This window comes from Antechinus flavipes, chromosome 4 (genome assembly GCF_016432865.1).
Source record: "Antechinus flavipes isolate AdamAnt ecotype Samford, QLD, Australia chromosome 4, AdamAnt_v2, whole genome shotgun sequence".
Taxonomy (NCBI): domain Eukaryota; kingdom Metazoa; phylum Chordata; class Mammalia; order Dasyuromorphia; family Dasyuridae; genus Antechinus; species Antechinus flavipes.
In genome coordinates, this window is record NC_067401.1 from 290,332,711 (window position 1) to 290,353,648 (window position 20,938).

The window sequence follows — 20,938 nt, forward strand, 5'->3', positions numbered from 1 at the left end:
ATTTTATGTTGAGTTAATTAGGTCATTCAGTAATTAGAATAATTGCTCACTCTTATATAGGGCTTTATACTTTATGAAATGTTCTCTCTCAATAACCTTTTGAGATTAGGTTGGTAGTGAAATATTAAGACCTTAATTTTAAATGACAGGTAACTTTCTTAGAAAAGTTAAATGACTTTTCTAATGTTATAGGACTAGTAAGTCTTAGAATCAGAATTTGAACCCAATACTTTTACTTTTAAGTCCAGGGCTTTTCCCAGAGATTATGTGTATGTTGTTTAGCTACAGAGAAGTTAAATGAATTATATAAGGTTACACTGGTACTCAAATATTAAAGTATAATATAAAGTATAATGAAACTCCCCAGTGAAATGTTTCTTTTTTTCCCCGTCTTTTAATTTAGCACCTAGCATAATAATTGAGACATAGTAGGTACTTAATAAATGCAGACATACTTCAACTAAATTTTTGATATATCAGTGTTTGGGAAGAGGTCTGGTGGTATAGATTTCATGAAAAGCTGTCTTGTCTATACAGAGGGTATCATGTTTCAGAGTATTTTGTGTTCCTCAAATGAATCAGCTGCTTTCTTTAACCTGATGTATTTGATGAAATGATTCTTTTCATCTTTATTTTCTTGTGGATTCTTGTCATAGTTCCTATTCTTAGAAGATTATTTTCTCTCAGGATTGAAATGAAAGTGCTAAATTTTACTCTCAGATTAATTTTTCTTTTAACCAACTTAGTTTTAAATGTTAATCTAAATTACAGAAATTTTTGTTCACAATTTGTTTGTTCATAATTGTTAAAATACAATGCTTCCTTTTTTGGTTTTGTGAGTCTCCATTTCTATCATTATTGAATTAGCATCTTTAGTTGTTTCATTTGATTCAAACTGAAATGGTGAATAAAAGACTGCAGCAATACAAGACCAGCCTCTCATACAAGTAAACATTTTCATTTAGAAAAGCACCAGAGGGCACTGCAACCTCTTTTTTCATTAGTTAAGTAAGCATCAGTAAAAGAGACAAAAAATATACTTATCACTCACAGCATAGCATTTGAATGTAACAGATTTGTTTACCTGAAAGGTGTAATTATTGGCTACAATATAATGATGGTTTATTTAAGTTGCCTTTGTTTTTTCAGTCATTTCTTGATGATCTTGTAATATATAAGGTAAGGAACAAGATTATAATAGAGCACTTAGTTGTCCTTAATGAATTCATTTCACTAGGCACAGACAAACTAGTATTCTATAATTCTTAAAAAAAGTAACTGATGTAATTGCTGAGCCATTGTCAATAAACTTTGAAAGATCATAGAGAGTGGGAGAAGTAATGCAGGATTGGAGAAAGGCAAATGTTCAGTTTTTTTTTTTTTTTTTTTAAAGGGAGGATAATAGAATGCTAACTAGAGATCAATGAATTTGACTTCAATACCTGGCAATGTTGTAGGCTTGTTATTAAAGGGATAGTTAGCAAACACCATGAAAATAAATGGTCATCACAAAGAGCTACCATTTCTTCATCAAAAATAGGTCATGCTGATTTCAGAAAAGCCTGGAAAAACTTAACACGAATTTATGCTAAGTGAAATAAACAGAACTAAGAGAACATTGAACACATTTTCAATTGCAATAACAAGTTAGGTGATGATCAGCTATTTTGGATTTGACTCGTTTTAACAATGAAGTGATTCAAGGCAATTCCAATAGACTTGTGATAGAAAGAGCCATCTGCATCCAGAGAGAGAACTATGGAGAATAAATGTGGATCAAAGCATGGGATTTCCATCTTGTTGCTGCTGTTTGTTTATTTTCTTGTGTTTTTTTTCACTTTTGATCTGATTTTTCTTGTGCAGCATCACAAATACAGAGATATGTTTAGAGGAATTGCATGTGTTTAACCTATTTTGGATTGTTTGTTGTCTTGGGGAGGATAGGAGAAAAAGAGAAAAATTTGGAACAAGATTTTGCAAAGGTGAATGTTGAAAACTATATTTGCATATATTTGGAAAAATAAAATAGTGTAAAAATACCCCCCCCCTCCCCGCCAACATTTAATGCTTAATTTTTTTAAAGCTACCAGATAAACTTCACTGCTTTTTTTTTGGGGGGGCATAATTATTAGGCTGGTAGATAAGTTGAATGCTATTGGCATAGTTTACTTATTTTTAGTACAGCATTTGACAAAGTATTTTATTTTTGTTAGAAAGATGGAGAGATATGGATTTGATATAAGTAACATCAGATGATTTCAGCACTGGTTGAATGGATGGACCTAAAGAGTAGTCATTAATACTAGATAGGTAAATATATAGTAGTAATATATAAGTAAATAAATAGTAGTCATTAATACTAGGATAGAAGTTTGAAATCACTGGAATGGAGTGCCCTAAAGAACTATGTTTGGTGCTGTGAAATTTAACATATTCTATCAATGATTTGGCACAGATAACAATTTTATTAAGTTTTGAGATGATAACAAGATGGGAGAGATAACTGACATACTGAATGAGAATAAAGATTTAATAAGATCTGGATGGGTTAGAACTCTTGGCCAATTAAATTTTTTGCTGTTTGTACTTGAAGAGAGCAAATAACATCACAAGCATATCTTGACTTGAGAGGGACTTGGATTTAAGTGAGACAGAACTGAGCAAAGTTGTGAACTTCACTCTCCTTCATAGTCATCAAAATGGCAAGACAAAAGTCAAGACAATTGGCTAATTGAATGAGATGAAATTTAATAGTAATAAATATAATTTGATGACTACAGAGTGATAGATCTGGTCATAGTAGCTACCTACTTCAATTTCCTCATTTTATAGATGAAAAAAACCACAGTCTTGAGAGGTTAGTTATTTGCCAATGTGATTTGTGATAATTCTCTTGGAAGTGGGATTTAAACATAGGTACTATGACTTCTTAGTATTTTTCCACCCTCAGAGTAAGACAATAAAGTGGATAAAGCACCAAGCCTGGAGTCAGAAAGACCCAGGTCTTAATTCTGGCCTCAGATGCTTGCTAGCTAAGTGATCTTGGACAAGGATCACTTAATTTTGTTTGCCTCAGTTTTCTCATCTGTAAAATGAGCCAGAGAAGGAAATGGCAAACAACTCCAGTATCTCTGCCAAGAAAACCCCAAATGGGGTCATGAAAAGACAGACACAACTGAAATAATTGAACAACAACACAAATACAAGGTCAAGAAGACATAGGTAGCAGGCTCTAAAAACGTCCATGAGTCTTAAGAGGTCTGCTCAATATTGTAATATGGAAGCCCTAAAAGCCAATATAATCTTAGTATTTATTAAGGAGTTCAGCACTAGGGGAATGGTGGATAAGCTGTACTCTATCCTGGTCAGTCTACATATGGAAGTAATAGATTCAGTTTGGGGTACCACATTAAAGGGAGGGCATTAATGGGAAAAGAGCAAACAGAGGAAGTCAATTAGGGTAATGAAGAGCTTCAGTATCATGCTACTGAAGGCTGAAAGACATGGGAATATTCAGTCTGGAGAGGAAAAGATAAGAGGGATATGACAGTTGTCTTTAAATATCTGGAAAAAAAAGGGATTATCTGGAAGAGATATTAGAGTGATAAGATCATAGAATCATATATTTATAGTTGGAAGGATTCTTAAAAGTCATCTAGCGCAAACTGCCCTCATTTTACAGTAGAGGAAATTGAGACTCAGAAAGGTTAAGATAATACAGTAAATAATAGATTAAGATCTGAACCAAAGTCCTTCCTTCAAATCTGGTATTTTTTAAATGTGCCTATTGACTTGATCTTAGCACCAAAGGCCAAGAAACAATTGCAAAAGTGAAAATTCAGTAGTAATAACCAGAAATTGAAGGGGAGGGGAAGCAAACAGATTTAATACAAAGGAAAAAATCATAACAATGACAGCTATCCATGTATATATTGAGTTGCTTTGGAAGGTAATTGTTTTTCATTTCTTGCAAACCTTTAAGTAAAGTTTGGGATGACCACTCATCAGATATGTTGTAGAGGGGATTCTTGTTCAGAACAGGTTGACTTTTGAGAGTATATTTAACTAAAAGTCTGTTATGCTGTAATACACAGTATTTAACTTTATGAAAGACTGATGTTAAAAAATCCAGAATTTCAACAATAGATGTGATTACTTTTATGATATAATTTATAAAAGAAGAGATATACCGAAATGCCAAAATTTTCAAATGTATATGAAGTATGATAATTCAAACATTAAATTCCTGACATTTTTAGTAAAATTCTATGAAGTAAGCATATAGCTCTACTCTCCTTAGTCTTGAAAGGGGAAAGACCATCAGATGCAAAATAAACATTCCACACTTAGAAAGGGATTTGGCTGGAATAACTTAATTGCTCATGAAGAGGTCAACAAAATAGTGAATGACCCAAAGGGAACAATTGCTTGCCCACCTTTGTACCCAACCACTCATCTGTGTAAGACCTAAAAGAAATGTGGGAAATATAACTGAACTATAAGTAAATGTGTAGTATCTAAAGCAATCCACTGATCCAGGAAGAATTATTGTTACCTGAAGGTGACAAAACTTGCAATCAAGGCTCTGAGGAATTCAAAGAGAAAAGGTTTCTGTTAATTCTAAGATAAGAGTTATTACTCTTGCTGAAAGGAATACTATAATACTGTGGGCAAGTTTAGCTCCATGCAATCTTGCTTGACTTAGCCTAGCACTAGATTTTTGACATTCCCTTGGACAGCAAAGAAATCAAATCAATCAATACTTAAAGAAATTAATTTAGACTATTCTTTGAAAAGATGAATACTAAAGCTGAAGTTTAAATACTTTGGCCACATAATGAGAAATCAGAACTCATTGAAAAAGATCCTGATATTGGGAAAGATTAAAGGTAAAATAGGGGATGGCAGATAGATAGATAATGTTATGGAAGCAACAAAAATGACCTTGGACAGACTTTGGATGATAACGGAGGATAGAAGGACCTGGAATGCTATGGTCCATGAGGTCATGAAATGATTATATAATTAAATAACTGAACAGCAAAAGCAATAAATGGACCCATTTATCCAGCCAAATTTATCCAAGCAACAGAATGAATTTAATGGCAAATTTTATGAGGATCTCTGGAAGAAGAAAGGACAATACCCTATAGTTTTGGAGATGGGAGCTGCCTTGTAAGCTTACATTCACTCTTCCATCCAAGGTCCTATGTGCATTTGTAGGAGAGTGTGCTCCAGCCTTTGGGGGATGCTTTGTAAGTACTGTTATTATTATGCCATTTGAGTAGATATTTTTGTTACTGACTAACTGGGTCTACTGGTTGATTGATGAAAACCCTGGTGAGGACTGGTATGTTATAGTGGTAGGGAATATAGTTATCCATATATGGGGTTATTCCCAGAAACTTCAGCAATCTCTTTGGGGAAACAACCTGCTACTATAAGAATGAATTAGAAAAGTGTGCCCAGTGGATTCATTCATAAAATATTCCTGTAATTTAAAACATTGGAGATATATTATTTTAAAGGAATCAGAAGGTTAACAGCAGTCAGATTCCTGCTGTTAACCTTCTGATTCCTTTAAAAAATATATTATTATTATTATTAGTGTACTTTTTGAAAATCACTCTATGGAATTATGTCTATTCATAAGCTAAGATGGCATCCCTTGTGTCTCTGTCTCTTTCAATCTCTGTGTCTCTCTTTTCTTTTCTCTGGCTCTCGTTTCTGTCTCTCTGTCTCTCTTACGCTTTCTCTTTTCCTCTCTATCTCTTTCCTTTCCTCTCTCTCTCTCTCTCTCTTTGTCTCTGTTTCTTTCTGCATATTCCAGGAGTGTTTTTGGTAGACAGATATCAGTTATATTCCTTGGATAATCCTCTCCAGTGAAACTTTATTTAAATGCTTCTAAGAATGTCAAGGCATTCTATGAACTCCTGAGATTTAAATGAGTTTTCAGTGAAGAGTATTGCTCTTAGAAAGACAGAGAGAGAGAGAGAGAGAGAGAGAGAGAGAGAGAGAGAGAGAGAGAGAGAGAGAGGTAGAAACAGACAGAAATGGAGGAAGGAAGGAAGAAAAAAGAAAGAAAGGAAGGAAAAATGAAAGAAAAGATTAATAGATAAGTATTCCAAAGTATATTCATTTTGGTCTGTCTGTTTGTCTGTCTCTTTTATTATCTCCTATATAGTTATTTAAATGTTGCCTTCTTAATAGAATGAAAGTTCCTTGAAGGGAGAAACTATTCTTGTCTTTATATCCACAGCACTTAGCACAGGGTCTGGCATAGGGTAAGTACTTATTAAATACTTGTTGACTGACCAATTGACTGATATTCCTCAGTCAAATGTATTTTCTCTCTCTTCAAAATTTCCTCAATCACTTTGAATACATCTCCATCATGTCCTTTGGTAGCACTCTATGGCCCAAGATTACAGTTATTTGTGCACATGTTGAATCTCCTTACCTGACAATAAATTCTTTGAGATTAAGGACTTTATTATTTTTATATTCCCAGTGGTGCCTTGTATGTAGAAGTAGCTTAGTAAATGATGAATTCAAGTATCTTATTCTTTATATGTGAGCACTAAATCCATTGTTTCTCTAAAGCCATCACATGACAAAAGATTTTTATTATAGAAATTCATGAAAATACTTTACTAGGATATTTAGGGGTTGGGTTTGTACTGGTAGAAGAAGCACTCGTATTGATGGAATCATAGAACTTTAAAAAAAGAAAAATGTAATAATTGCAGATCAGGATCTGAGCTGCTGAATGTGTTATTCTTGGAAAAATGTCAACCTTCCTATGAACTCAGATCCATTTGGGAAGATTCTAGTTATGATATGAAGTGAAATATAATGATGAATGCTGTATTCTGTGAAGAAATGACTAGATCTCTATTTTGGTCTTCCAGTTCATTAATTTCACAGCCCTTTAAATACCACTAGAGAGAGGAATGCTTTAGCTTGTGCAAGCTGTCTGGGAGCCATCATTCTAAATTTATTTGTTTGGTTTTACTTTTCCAAGATACTTGGTTTGCAAATCCTAAGTCAGAACCTGCATCTCTATACTGAAAGCACCAACAGAAAATCCCAACCAATTTTCAAAGAATATTTAAAATTCTTAATTCTGAATTATTGATTCTGAAAGTAGCAAGATCTTGAAGGAACCAATCAGTGCAATTTACATTTTGGGGAAGAATGTCCCTTTTGAGATCAGCATTTCAAATGTTAAAAAAGGTATCAGTCTTTAAAAACCTTGATTTGTAGAAAAATGATCGGATACTTGTAATTTTAGCTTAAAACTTTTGAAAAGTAAAAAATACATTGGGTGTATCATTTCCTTCCCTTATTTACTGAAATTGAATGATTTAAAACCAAACAAACCTCATGGCCTATCCAGTGTGACTCTTTTCATTGTCATTTAAGGCAACATAAAGTAGCACTTAAAATGCAAATTCAAAATTATGATTTTTTTAAAACATTGATTCACATCTCATCAATATTTTTTATCTTCCTTATAGCACACTCTTAGCAGTGAAATGTTAAATTGGTCAGCAGCAATTCTTCCCAGCAAAATCTGCATTGAACTCAACCATTTTTATTGATACTACCCCTTCTTAATAACCTCACTTAGTCCTCCCTACTGATCACTGAAATAAGAGAACAGGAGCATATGTGGTAAAAAATATTCTTCATTTTTCCACTAACAAGTTTTTATTAGACCAAACAATAGGAGAAGATAAATAAGAGAGGATTACTTTCAGTTGGCCCTGATTTATTTTTAATATATTTGGGTCATTGTTTATTTTCAAACCTGAGTTAAAGATTACTTTTCTTTTGGTTTGAACCTGTGAATCCATTTAAAGAATAATAATGCAAATTGTTGTATTTACCCAGGTTTTGGTTTATCTCTGAAAGTGATTTCAAGAGATGAATGCCTACCTTTTCAGTTAGTTCTTCCAAATCAGAGAGAAGATCCTTCATTGTATTCTCAGCATCACTGATCTGTATTTTTCTTAGGAGGTATTGGTTTTCTCTTTCTGAAAACTTTGCCTGTGGGGGAAATGTGTTTTGAAAGATTTGATTCAACTTATGCATCAGTTTTTCTGAAATATTCATAAAGCAATGTTCTTATAAGACTGCTTAGAATAAATGGAGGCACTAAATTCATTCCTGTTAGTGTAAAACCTGGAGAATTTCAGGGAAGGAGGCCATTCTGGGAACTTATCTTCAGGATCAATGGAAAATGGAATAAATTCATCTCTTCCTAGTTTATCATAAAGGAGATAATTTTCTAAGAGTGGCTCAGATCTAATGATACTATGACTTCTTCCTTGCCTCTTCTGTCTACTAGGGTCTTATAAAGCTCGTAATAGAGCTATCTATTCCACATTGCAGAGGTTAGGGAATTTGTGCCCCCATGACCTGGAAAATACATATGAACTTTTTTGGCCCTCCCTTTGTATCAGAGAAGAAGCATGAGGTTTTGTTTTTTTTTTCCCCTTTTATGGAGTGTTTGCGGTGCCTCATTTATTTATTTATTTAATTTATTTTTTTTCTTGCTGAGGCAATTGGAGTTAAGTGACTTGCCCTGGGTCAGATAGTCAGGAAGTGTTAAGTGTCTGAGATCACATTTGAACTCAGGTCCTCCTGACTTCAGGACTGGTATTCTATCCACTGTACCATCTAGCTGCCCTACATACAGTCCCTTATTGTAACATTTAGGTTAAGTATTTTGTCATAGGTATATTTTATTGAGTTTCTAAACTTTTTTTGTGTCATATGCTGAATTCTGTATGTTGTCAAGGCTTCCACAAAACTCCTCCAAAATTCTCATTTACAATAATTTCCTATGTCAGTCCTCAATATATTAAAAACACGATGGGAAAAGTTGTGATGTGGAAGGAATGACTGTAGAGCATCATCTAGGAATTGTTGCATTTGACTCAGTTTAGATAAAGGGCTAAGCAATAACAAGTTTATTGCTAATTAAGAAAATGACATTATGTCTCTATTAATATTGTGGTATAATCAAAGGAGAAATTAAAAGTCATGGATACTACCTCTAATGAAAGCAAATCACTTTAACTTCATGTGTCCTAGTTAACCCACCTGTAAAATGAAGGGAGCTTCTCATCTTAATGGGTAACTGTGGGAGCTGAAGTCAAGTTAAATTCTACCAAAATAATCCCTTTATTAAAGTTGATTAATCGGAACTCCTTAATGAGAAAGAATTCTGAGGCACATTTCCTATTGTTTTGACTGATCATGTTTGTAACTTCTAACCACTTTCCTTATATCTTCTGTGGGCAGCCCAAGGTATATAAAGTAGGTCAAGTGGAAAGACTCTGTCAGGATATCTACTTTCAGTCCTGAACTTTAGGGGTATGCTGATAAATGCTTCACCATCAGCTCTCCAAAAACAAAACAAAACAAAACAAAAAAACCCGAATAAACTTTTAAATTATTTGTATTATTAACATTTTCTCCATCACTTTCCTATGTCTAGATAATTAACAAAACAATCCAGGAAGTCCTGATTTGTAGCATATCTTGATTTCTGAGTTATAAATGTTCACATTGAAAATTTAACAATTAGCTCTATGAACAAGCTTCAGCACCATCCCTGTTCAGTTCTGATTCTCTTTAGTGGACCCTCACCAAGTCATTTCTCTCTCTGGGCACAAATTTTCTTCTTTAGCAAATAAGGGTTATATTAGATGATCTCTGAAGTTGTTTTCCACTCTAAATTCCATGAGCCTAGGAAGCTTATTGCATACCTATGTATACAATCTGTTTTGCATGACTTTCTTGGGCCAGCTAAGCTTTAAGAAATCAGAATGGGACTAGTTGGAGCTGATAAGATTTATCTTACAAGGCTGAAATGGAAATATAGCCAAAGACCTATAAGCAAAACATACCTTGAGGAAGTAAACAGTAGAATTGATTTCATTTACATGCCTGTGAGCAGCTACTCCAGATGATACACTCAACAAATTTGATTTGCTTTCATCGATAGCAAGAGCTGCTAATCGTAGGTCATCAGTCAAATCCCAGATGCATTTGTCACAGCCTGGTGATAAAAATGGGAAAATGCCATTTTCTCTCACTATGTAATTTAAAACTGAAAACATTCTGACTTTGCTAGGTCATGCATCATGTATCTGTATTTTTTGACTATTATTGCTTTCATTTAAAAAAATCCAGAGTAGGGTTTTCTATTTTTCTCACGAAAACTGGTCCTAATCTTCATGTCCAATTCATTTACATGGTACATATCTCCTACACACATAGTTTTTTGCATTTGTCTTCTTTTGCCTTTACCCTCCTCCAAATTAAAATATAAAGCTTGGTATTTCTCCGTATCCTTGGTGTTTAGTATAATGGTTGTCACGTATTTGGAGCATAATAATTGCCTAGCGATCATAATGAGGAAGAGGAAAGGATATAGGGTCATATAAAAATGAAGAAAATCAGCTAATTTTAGGCAACTTCTCCTGACAAATATTTTTAGATAAGTGCAATAAGATTAAAATGAACTTTGATGGCAAAAAAGAATCCTAAAATGCAACATGAAGTTTTGAGGGAGCTTGTGGGAGATAACAGAAACCAATTTCATCCAATTTCTCTTGACATTAAGTAGGTGGTTTTATGGATTAAACATATGTATATGACCAGTTCTTTCTAAGTATTTGTTTATATAGTCTTTCTAAGTATTTGTTTAACAGCAGCAAGGAACATGGGCTAGTCAAGGGTGGAGGGCTAAAGTGATTCTTTATACCATTAGGTATGCAAAATTTATTCCCCATTCTTCGTATTTCTTTGAAAAATTTCCCTATCAATGACCATCTTCTTGGTAGAAAAGATTCATTGGGAGTTTGCTTCATTAAGAAACATTCCCTTTTCCAGAGAAAGAGATTTTTTTTTTTACTTAGGGTGGCCTAGGCAAAATTATATAGTAGGTGAAGTTTTCATAGAATCACTCCTTACTTCAATACCCTGGTTTATTTCAATTTAGTGTCCTCTTCTCTGCTTTCAATTTATTTCCAGGTATCTACCTGCTAGCAGCAAAAAATATCCCATCATTTCCCTGATGGAATCTGCCTTTTCTAGAAATTAATAATTCACCTTTCCCAAGGATCACTTCTACCAAATCTCCCTTTGCTTTGAGAGCATGGATTAGTTCATGTTAATGTGTTAATGGTTATTAATATGTTAAGTCTCTTACATTTTAGCCAAAGACCTCATTTTGGATGATATCATGAATAGGGAGTCAATCCTGGAGAATTTCTGGCACCAGTGCCAACCAATAAAATAGGTACTTTGAGGGGCTTTCCATATTCCTCTTAATGCATTTCACAAATAATCTCTACTTTAACTAAGCTAAGACTCTAACTTATTAACTTCTGCCAAAACAATGCCTTTCAAAATTAACATTATCCTTCATGTCACTATTTATCTGAATCTTTTATTTCAAGTGGATTTTTATTTTAATCATAAGATCAAAGCCAAACTCCTAAATGGAAACCTTTCTATCTGGGGAGTATGTATTGATTTTTAAATCTTTAGAAAAAGAGAAATGATTTAATAAAGAATGAAGTCACCAGAGATTCAGGAACTCTTAATTTTATTCCTGGTTTCACTCAAGATCTGGCCTGATTTTGGAGAGGTCACATAGTCTGATAATTCAGTTTGCAACTATGTAATTTGGAGCAAGTAATATCACTTCCCTTATCTATAACATGGGAACGATTGTATCTGCTCAGCTTAACTCTCAGGATCACTGTGAGGATTAAGAGAGAAAATATAGCCCAAAATGTTTTGGAAGTTGAATTCTTGTACACATACAAAGTATTATTATTAAAGTTGTCCCATATCTCCTCCAAAAGAAGTATTGTGAGACAATATCTATAAATCATACTGAGATCTTGAAAGAATTATAAAGAAATACTCCAAAGATTCACAAATTCACATGTGTGGGAGCTGTTCCATTAGGATATATCATGACTCTTGTACTCATTAGAAGAGGACCTTCTTGTATTCCTGCAGCTGATATAATTGATCACCTGACCAAGATTATTGATGAGTTTTTTCTAAATTTAGCTAGACTGGTTTTTGGATTATAGTCAAGCTGTCATCTACTCATACTCAGAAACTTTCTTATTTGGTAAGATCTAAACGAGTTTCTGATCTATTATTGATGTGGCCTTTGGGAACCTAGGACACACTAGAATATGGATGGATAATGAAATCTAAAATAAAATTAAATTTGACATCTGCTTCAACAGTTTCTTGAATTATAAAATGTTTGATCATTGACTTATTATTACTATTATTGACTCATTATTACTATTAATATATTGAGATACTGACCCTAACAGGATCTTAAAAGCTGTTTTTAAAAAGTTGTTATTTAATTTTAGAGCATTTACTGATAAATTTGTACTAATTATGCCTAATTATTTTCTTCTCTTTGTGGTTCATTCTGTCAAAGGATGTACAGACAGAGTTAATACCACAGACTCAAGTATTCCTGAAAGATACTAATGCTGATACACTGTTAAAAAGCACATACTTGAAGGATATTAGAAAAAGTGAGGTTAGTAAATCAGGTATTGTTATTTTTACTTATAGTTGGGCAGTCCATGCCTGTAGGGGGTTCAAAACTTTCTTCAAGGCATTCTCCAGTTTCACTGTCACATGGTCCTCCCCTGCAATTGCATACTGTGGAAACAAAAACAAAGAACAAAGATTTTTTGATTTATTACTCAATAGGAGAAAGAACTGGTGCTTTCATGTTTTCCATTCACATTTTGCATCTGTGTACGTATGTGCTCTTTGATGGGGCTCACACCAAGACTTTATGATATCTTACCATGGGGTCCACTTTAATTGTCAGAGAAAGGACTGATTTTTTTTTTTAATGTAGCTAAAAGGAGTGATTTTTTTTTTTTTAATATAGCTATCTCCAGGAGAATTTTTTATTGAGGGAAAAAAATAGCAAAACTACCAATATTCTTCCCCTTGTCCTTCCTGAATTTAACTATGTTAGGGATTCTTAACTTTTTTGTGTTTATAGACACATTTTGATGGTCTGGTGAACCTTTTAGACCCTTTCTCAGAATGCTTTTAAACATATAAGAAGCAACCAAATATACTAAAATAAATTTTTGTTAAACCCATGAAATCTATTTATAATTGCCTTGGAGCATTGATCCCGGATTAAGAACCCCTGGACTAGACTATACAAATGGTCAGATCCCATATTTGGTACTTCTCTTATCCCACTGCAGGCATATACCACTGGGAAAAACTAGGCCATGTTTCTTTGGTTAAAATTTCTTTCCAGTTTATTTCCGGCTCTAGCATTGATTATCTATATGGTAGCTGCCAGATAAACGTCACAGAGCAGCTCACTAATACCTAAGGAGAGAATTCAAAGCAATAAATCTAGGCTCTTGAGGTATGGGAACCTGGACAAGCCAGATATGTAACCTCCAAATCTTCCTATGAACACTGAAGAGACCATTAAGACAGGCTATAGGCATTATTAATATATTTGGACTGCTTGGAAATGACCAGATTCCTATTGCTTATCTGCCATTTATTTCCTTGAATTCTACTGTGGCTTAGTCAATGAAATTTAAGATCACTAAAACAAACAAACAAACAAACAAACAACAACAAAGATCAAAATAAAACTCCAGAAACTCACCAGACCATTCTTCTTTACCATATATAAAAAGAGGATTTCATTTGCAAAATTAAAAAAAAAAGTATGGTGACTTTTTTATATTTGAATAAAACTGTAACTTTTTCTACTTCTTAAGTGACTATCTTAAGGATGTGTGACAGCTTGGTGGTTCTAAAAAGTCAGCTTCAAAGAGATAACAGAATTATGATTCTTTAGCTGTTACATAAAATTCAGAATTATTAATCAGTTCATACATATCATGGCTCACTGTTGCAGAATATTTTAAAAATAAGCTGATCTTCTAAGAACAATTTGCCATATTAAGTTGAGCTTAATGAAAATCTTAAAAGCAATACTAAGAACAGAGATGATTAAATGGCATTGTGGAAAAAATGCTAGACTGGGGGCCAGAAAGACCTGAGTTCAAATCGTCCTCAGATACTGAGCAACTTTCTTAGTTTTCTCATCTATGTAATGAAGTATCTAGCTCTCAGAATAATTGTAAGCATAAAATAAAGTAATATTTGAAAAATTACTTTATGGAAAATTTTGAGTTACACATTCTATCCCTCTGCTCTCCTGTCCCTGAGATAGTAAGTAATGAGATATGGCTTATATACGTGCATTTTGTAAAACATTTCCATATTAGTCATTCTGTACAAGAAGGTTTGAATAAAAGAGGAAAAATGAAAGAAATAAAGTGAAAAATAGTTTGTTCCAGTCTGTATTTAATCAATATCAGTTCTTTCTCAGGAGGCGGATAGTATGTTTCATCATTAGTCCTTTGAGATTGTCTTGGATTACTGTATTTCTGAGAATATTTAAGTTATTCACAGCCCTTCATGAATAATCACTCTGCAAATTCTTAAATGCTGTAGAAATGTAAGCTATTATTATTATTTAAGGCTTCAGTTGAGCTACCACTAGTCTATTTTTTTTTTTTTTTTTGGAAAGAAGGTTATTGAAGAATATCCACCGTCTCACTCCCTACTCTCAGCTCTCTCTTTGGCCCTTGTGTCACTGAAATGTCAAGTTTTAGAAAACAATCAGAGAAATAATTGAGCATCTCAGGAAAACTGACCCGTCAATAAAAAAACTCATGAAATTTGATTAATGTAAAAAATAAACTACAAATAGCCCCACAAAATCATTTTTTAGCATCTCAGTACCTTTGACAAGATTTAGAAGGATATGAACATATGAGAATAAGGCAGCTAGGTGATGCTGTGGATAAAAGCATCTGATCTGTAGTTAGGAAGACCTGAATTCAAATTTGCTTTCAGACACTAGTTGTGTGGCTCTGGGCAAAATTACTTAAGGCAGTTGGCCTCAGTTTTTTTATCCATAAAATGAATTGTAGAAGAAAAGGCCAAACCATCTAGTATCTGTGCCAAGAAAACCCCACTGGTGTCATGAAGAGTCTGAAATGACTGAACACAACAACAATAAACATAAAAGAAAATATCTACATATACATCAATCAATCAATCAATCTATCTATCTATCTTCTGCCCAAATATATTTGTATCAGTTTCCTACCTCATAACATTTGCTTAATTTTCTAAGTTACTCGAGGTATCTTGGCAAAAAATATTGTTGGTGAAATTGTGAAGCACTTTTCATAGAAGATGGCTAATCAGTGTTTTCCAAACGGATGTGTATAAGAAAGTCAAGCAACTATGTGGAAATGGTTAAAATATAAAATACCTGCACAGTTCTTAGCTATCCTGGCATCCCCATAATATCCAGGGGCACATTGTTCACATTTGAATCCGGTGGTATTTCGTAAGCAGTTGCGACACTGGCCAGTAACTTCATCACAATCCTCAAATATCAGGTTGGGATCCGAATTTCCACTGCAGTCACATTTCTTGCAGGTGCTCCCAATCAGTAAGGGGTTTCCATAGTAACCAGGGGCACACCTGAATAAGAATCATGAAGCATGAATAATTAACATAACAATTTCCTCACTTTTTTATGAGTCTCTTTCTTTTCACCTAGCAGGTTAATTCTCCTAATATTGTGGAATAATACTTTAATAAAAGAAAAACAAATAATCCCTAAGATACTTTTTGTTTGGCTACTACTATCCTAAGGATAAGAAGAGTCATAATTCTATTTCTCATTCCTATAATGCTTTAAGGGTTACAAAGTGGGCCTGCAGTGATCTATGCTACTGGGAAGGCAGAGCCGGTGGATTCCTTGGGCATAAAACTTCAGAGCTATTGTGGGCTAAGATGATTTGCAGAGATGGTTCATGGATGTGAACATTGCATAGGTTGTCAGAGTTCTTTGATGTATTGATTAGTTTGGCTGATACTGCATTCCCCCACCAATTTTTTTTTCCCCTTATAAATACTTATATGGTATGGCCCTCTGAGAGCAGAAAGGGAGGGATACAGGGGAAATTTGATAAACATTAAAACAAAATATATCAATAAAATTTTATTTATTAAAATAAAAGAAAAACCTTTGGTCCCAATTGTAGTCTTATGTGCCCCAACTACACAAATTGTGTGAAGTTTTACTTTCTCTGGGAATTGTTCCAATTTTTATTAGAAGTGGAAAAGTATTTCTCTCCTTGCCTTATGGGGGAAATGATGTGTAGATGGCACAGTTGCACTTCATTAAACAGGCCTTTCATTTTCGTAAGGACCAGAACTCAAATTTTTAGCAAAGAGTTTAGAAGTTACAAAAGTAAAATTTTATTATGAAACAAGGAAAATCTCCAAGGCGACTAGCAGAACCTTAACTAGAGTAGAGGGAATGAGGTTTTGCCCTATTGCAACAAATTTTGAGGGAGCTGGAATTATTTGCTTTGGCGACTATTCCAGGGCCCCCAGTGGAGAAATAAAGGTCACAGGCCTCCATGGTGTTGCCTCGTACATACTGTGCAGGGATTGATGAGCCCAGTGGGTCTAGGAGCATGGTAATGTGTGCCGTTGCTTCCAAAAGGCTGGAGGGTGGTTGTGTGTACGGGGTGTGTATAGGGATGCAGCTGGGGGTCCTGTCAGATCCCTTTTCCCATACATCCATCTACTTTATTGTCTATTCTCTTGGTATCTAGTATCATCTAGTTGAGGTTCAGGTCCAGGCAGGGAGTGGGAAAGGTGATATGAGTGGAAGCTTATGATCAGTCTGGGAATCAGGTTGGGTACATGCCCTTCCCTGCTGATGTCAGCAGTCCTCACATACTCCTTCTGCATTTCCTTCAGTCCACCCTTATAGTCTCATTCCCACTAGCAGAAGCAGAGGACGTCCATTTATGTAGGTCACTGGCTATAAGCACTATCCTGCTCCCCTCCTACCCTTAAAAATTGATGCAAGGGCATTATTTCCTTTCCTGCTCCTGAGGACAGTTTGTGCTGCTTTAGTTAGGATTTTGGGAAATATTATTTTTCTTTGTTTTCAATGTCAGGTCACTCTATGTCCCACTTCTGACATCTTTATGATTTCTTTGGAATTGATTAGAAGCCAAAGCCATGATGATATTGGATTTGCTTAACTCCTTGGCTTCAATTAATGAATCAACCAATTCTAAAACATTTATTAAATGCCCATTATGTTTCAGGTACTATGTAAGAAGCTAGAGATATAAACATAAAAAATGAAACAATAATTCTTCTAAAGGATCTTACATTCTGCTGGGAAAAACTTTAAAGAACTTCCTTTTTTTTGAGGTATCTTTTTTTTTCCTTTAGCTAAAGCATTGGTTGTTAACTGTTACTTTTTTACTGTTGCTGCTTCTGCTGCTACTTTTGTTTGTATGGAGCTTAATGCTTTCCATAGAATTTCCACATACAAATCTCATTTTATATTCACTACAACTTTGTGAGCATATTGAGAAGGAAGACATAATTATTCCCATTTTACAGATGAGAAAAATGAGGTACCCAGAAACTGTTACTTGTCAAAAAGATTACATAGATTGTTAATGAAAAACCCAGGAGTAGAGTTCAGTTTTCTAATTACTATTATACATTCCAAAAGTTGACTTATTAATATTCAGCTTGGCTTATTTCCATAGAGGCAGAGAACCTCTCTTTTAGTCATGGGAAAAACTTATCAATGACTTAAATTAATGAAGTTGATTTCAAAATATTCAATACTTTTATGAATTAAAAAATCTCTGGCTTGGAAAATAAGTTAATTTTCAACCCATTTAAAATTGTCTGATCTAAAATATTTCTTAAGAAAATTTCTCATTAAAGATGAAACACTAGATAATTTTTAACTCAAGTGTATTTGTAAACAACTCCATTATTTTTGAAGTCTTAAAACTCTAATCAAGTTTCTCTTTCTCCTTTGTACAAGTTCCTTTTTCAACCCCTATACAATCTATGAATCCTCTGGATTCAATCTGTATCTGGAGATCCAAAGAACATCTATAATTCACTATTTTAATGAATTCTATCTCTCATCAATGTGTACATTCCCTTTGATCTGTGTCAATTGTAACCCAGCTATGTCTTTCTTATGAAATTCTTGTTCATGTTTTACCATAGCTCTTCCAAAGAGGAGCCACTCAACACATTGATGTCATTGTTCTTCTCTCTTTACATTTTGAAAATATTTGATTGATTGCACATTGTTTCCCCTTATTCACTCAAGATTCCAGTCCAACTGACCTTGCTGTTCTCCACATATGGCATTTACAGTCTCACTGTGGTGCCTTTGTAATTCTGTCTCCCATGCCTAAAATGCTCTATTTTTCATCTTTAGCTCTAAGACTCCCTAGAGATATTCAAGGTTGAGCATAGAAGCTGCCATCTGTAAGGATTTTGGCAACAGATTGGATAGAAAGACTGAGAATAAAAAATCAAGGTTGACTCTTAGTGTGTGAGCCTTATTGATTGGGAAGATAGTGTTATTCTCAACAGTAATGGGAAAATTAGAAAGAGAGGAAAGTTTTTGGGGGAGAAGTAGTGAGTTCAGTTTTAGTAATGTCAAGTTTAAGATGTTTATGGGACATCATTTCCAGATGCCTACTAAGTATCTGGTAAGGAGAGTAGAAGAGTTAATGTTTTCAGATAGATCTAAGATTCATCTGCAGAGAGATGATAATTGAATTCATGGAAGTTGATGGGATTACCAAGTAAAATAGCATAGAGGAAGAAGAGAAGAGGGCCCAGGTTCTGTCCTGGCAGACGTGAGCTAAAGATCCCACAATGAAGACTGAAAAAAGCTATCTGACAAGAATGAAATGTTATAAAACTTAGAGAAAAGAGTCTCAAGAAGAGGGTGATGAACAATGTAAAAGATCATAGAGAAATTTGTGGGGAGGTTTGAGGAAGAATGAAAAGATCTAGAAAAGTCATTGTGTTAAGTGGGATGCTGAATTGATTAGGGAAGTATAAAAGGATTGCTTTGTCACATTGAACACCTAGTTAAAATCACACAACCCAAATTTGTAGTGGATTGTAATCTGTACAATTTCACCATTTTCTTTAGCTTCATTAGCAAACTGTGAGTAGGAACAATGGAAGCAGATAGTGGGATTAATTCAAGGCTAAGGATAATATCATGTGGTAAGAAGAAGGGATTAGAGGGAAGAGAGCCTTACAGAGTTGAACTGAGTTGACCAAGGGTCAAGATGGGGAAAGAAAGTACATGTAGCCAGTGTAGGAATGATGGACTTAAAAGAATTAAGGGATGGAGGGATTCGAAAGCCTAGTGAAAATGATGAAAAGTATTAAAATTTGCAACATAGAAGGAGAATTAGTATGATAACAGATTATGATTAGGTAAAAGAATTTTGGGAGCTCTTGCAGGTGGTGGCAAGATCAAGGATATGTCTGTCTCTTTGTGTATCAGAAGACTCGAGGTACATTACAGCTGTGTTACTTAGTGCTCGTGTAATTTTAGGAAAGCAATGTATTTGAACCTCAGTTTCCTGATCTATAAAATGTAAGAATTGGTAGAAGTGGCATCTAAGTTTGCTTCCAATTTTAAATCTATCATTCTATGATGATCCTACAGTTTGAGTATTAGCAGCTTTTAAAAATAAACATACTAGAATTTAATTATATTAGTGAGATCTTTTAAAGTTATTCCTTTATAGGTAGAAAACTTATTCTAATATATATTCCAATTTCATTCAAGTGTATTCTTTTGTAATTGCCTTTAGAATCAACCATAACTAAAAATCCAGGTCATTACTTAAGCCACACATAATTTTGTATTCAAAATTTTATTAGTATTATTAAGTACATTATTTATTAGCTAGCACATAGTAGGTATTTAATAAATGCTTATTGCCTAACTGACTTCCAATAGCTTTTTGTCCTTTCTGAAGTGTCAAAGGACAAATGTTTATCACTACTTAGGATTTTCAGCATAAGAAGTCAGAGATTCTGAAGGTAATATTAAGAAAAATTATGATATCCTTTTGAGCAATACCAGCATTGATGGAAGAAGTATATAATTGACTATTATGAAGGGTATGCTGTTCATTGGAACTATAAATGCTGTTTTGGTGGTTAAAAATGAATAATGTTATTTTTATAGACTTTGTGAAAGTGCTATAGAAGTATAGAATTGAGGGAATTCAATGGGGGTGGGATATTTAGTTTTTATGGAAAAAATGGAACCTGATATGGGTTTTTAAGTAATGGATTTTATTAACATAAGAAAAGGAGAGTGGAAGAAACACTTTAAGCAAGGAGAACAATGGGAGAAAAATGGGGAGGTGAAATGGGTATGACTAAGCATGTCCCAAAAGTCTTAGTGCAATCAAAGTATGAAACAGTATTGTACTAAAAACTTTTGGGATATCCTGAATTTTCAGGTCAAGACCTAAGTAAGGCAGAAGATACTTTGAAAAAATAGTGGGAAATGAAATGAGGCCATATAATGGAAGGCTTTGAAAACCAGGCAATTTTTTATGTGGTAGGCAATTCAGAGCCACAAGAGGTAGTATAGGGAAGAGAATTTTGACTCAATAATTAGAGGATATGGATTCAAATACCAGCTTTCACTTCTAATGTGACCTTGGGCTGTTTGCTTATCTGTAAAATGGAGTTCCTTATGGATCTAAATTGATGACAAATTCTTTGAGTAAGATTGGCAAAATTAAAGTAGGATAAAATGATTAGCCTAATATCAATCTATGTTATCAAGTTTCTTCATTCCTCTTCCTCTCCCCCTCTTTCTTTCCTTCCTTCCCTGTCCCCCATTCCCCTTTCTTTCCCTCTCCTCTTTCCTGTCCCCCTCATTGTCCCTTTCTCTGTCTCTTTCTCTCTGCCT

General features: G+C 34.1%; 1 protein-coding gene across 1 annotated transcript in view; it reads right to left on the reverse strand.

Annotated features, from left to right (window-relative positions):
- Positions 1-20,938, reverse strand: part of LAMA4 (laminin subunit alpha 4) — a 170,586-nt gene that overhangs the window by 72,085 nt on the left and 77,563 nt on the right. The window contains exons 5-8 of the mRNA XM_051997568.1: positions 15,401-15,615; positions 12,628-12,723; positions 9,921-10,072; positions 7,942-8,052 (exon numbers count right to left, since the gene is read on the reverse strand). Of these exons, the coding sequence (XP_051853528.1) occupies positions 7,942-8,052; positions 9,921-10,072; positions 12,628-12,723; positions 15,401-15,615 (574 nt within the window). The remainder of the gene's footprint in view (positions 1-7,941; positions 8,053-9,920; positions 10,073-12,627; positions 12,724-15,400; positions 15,616-20,938) is intronic.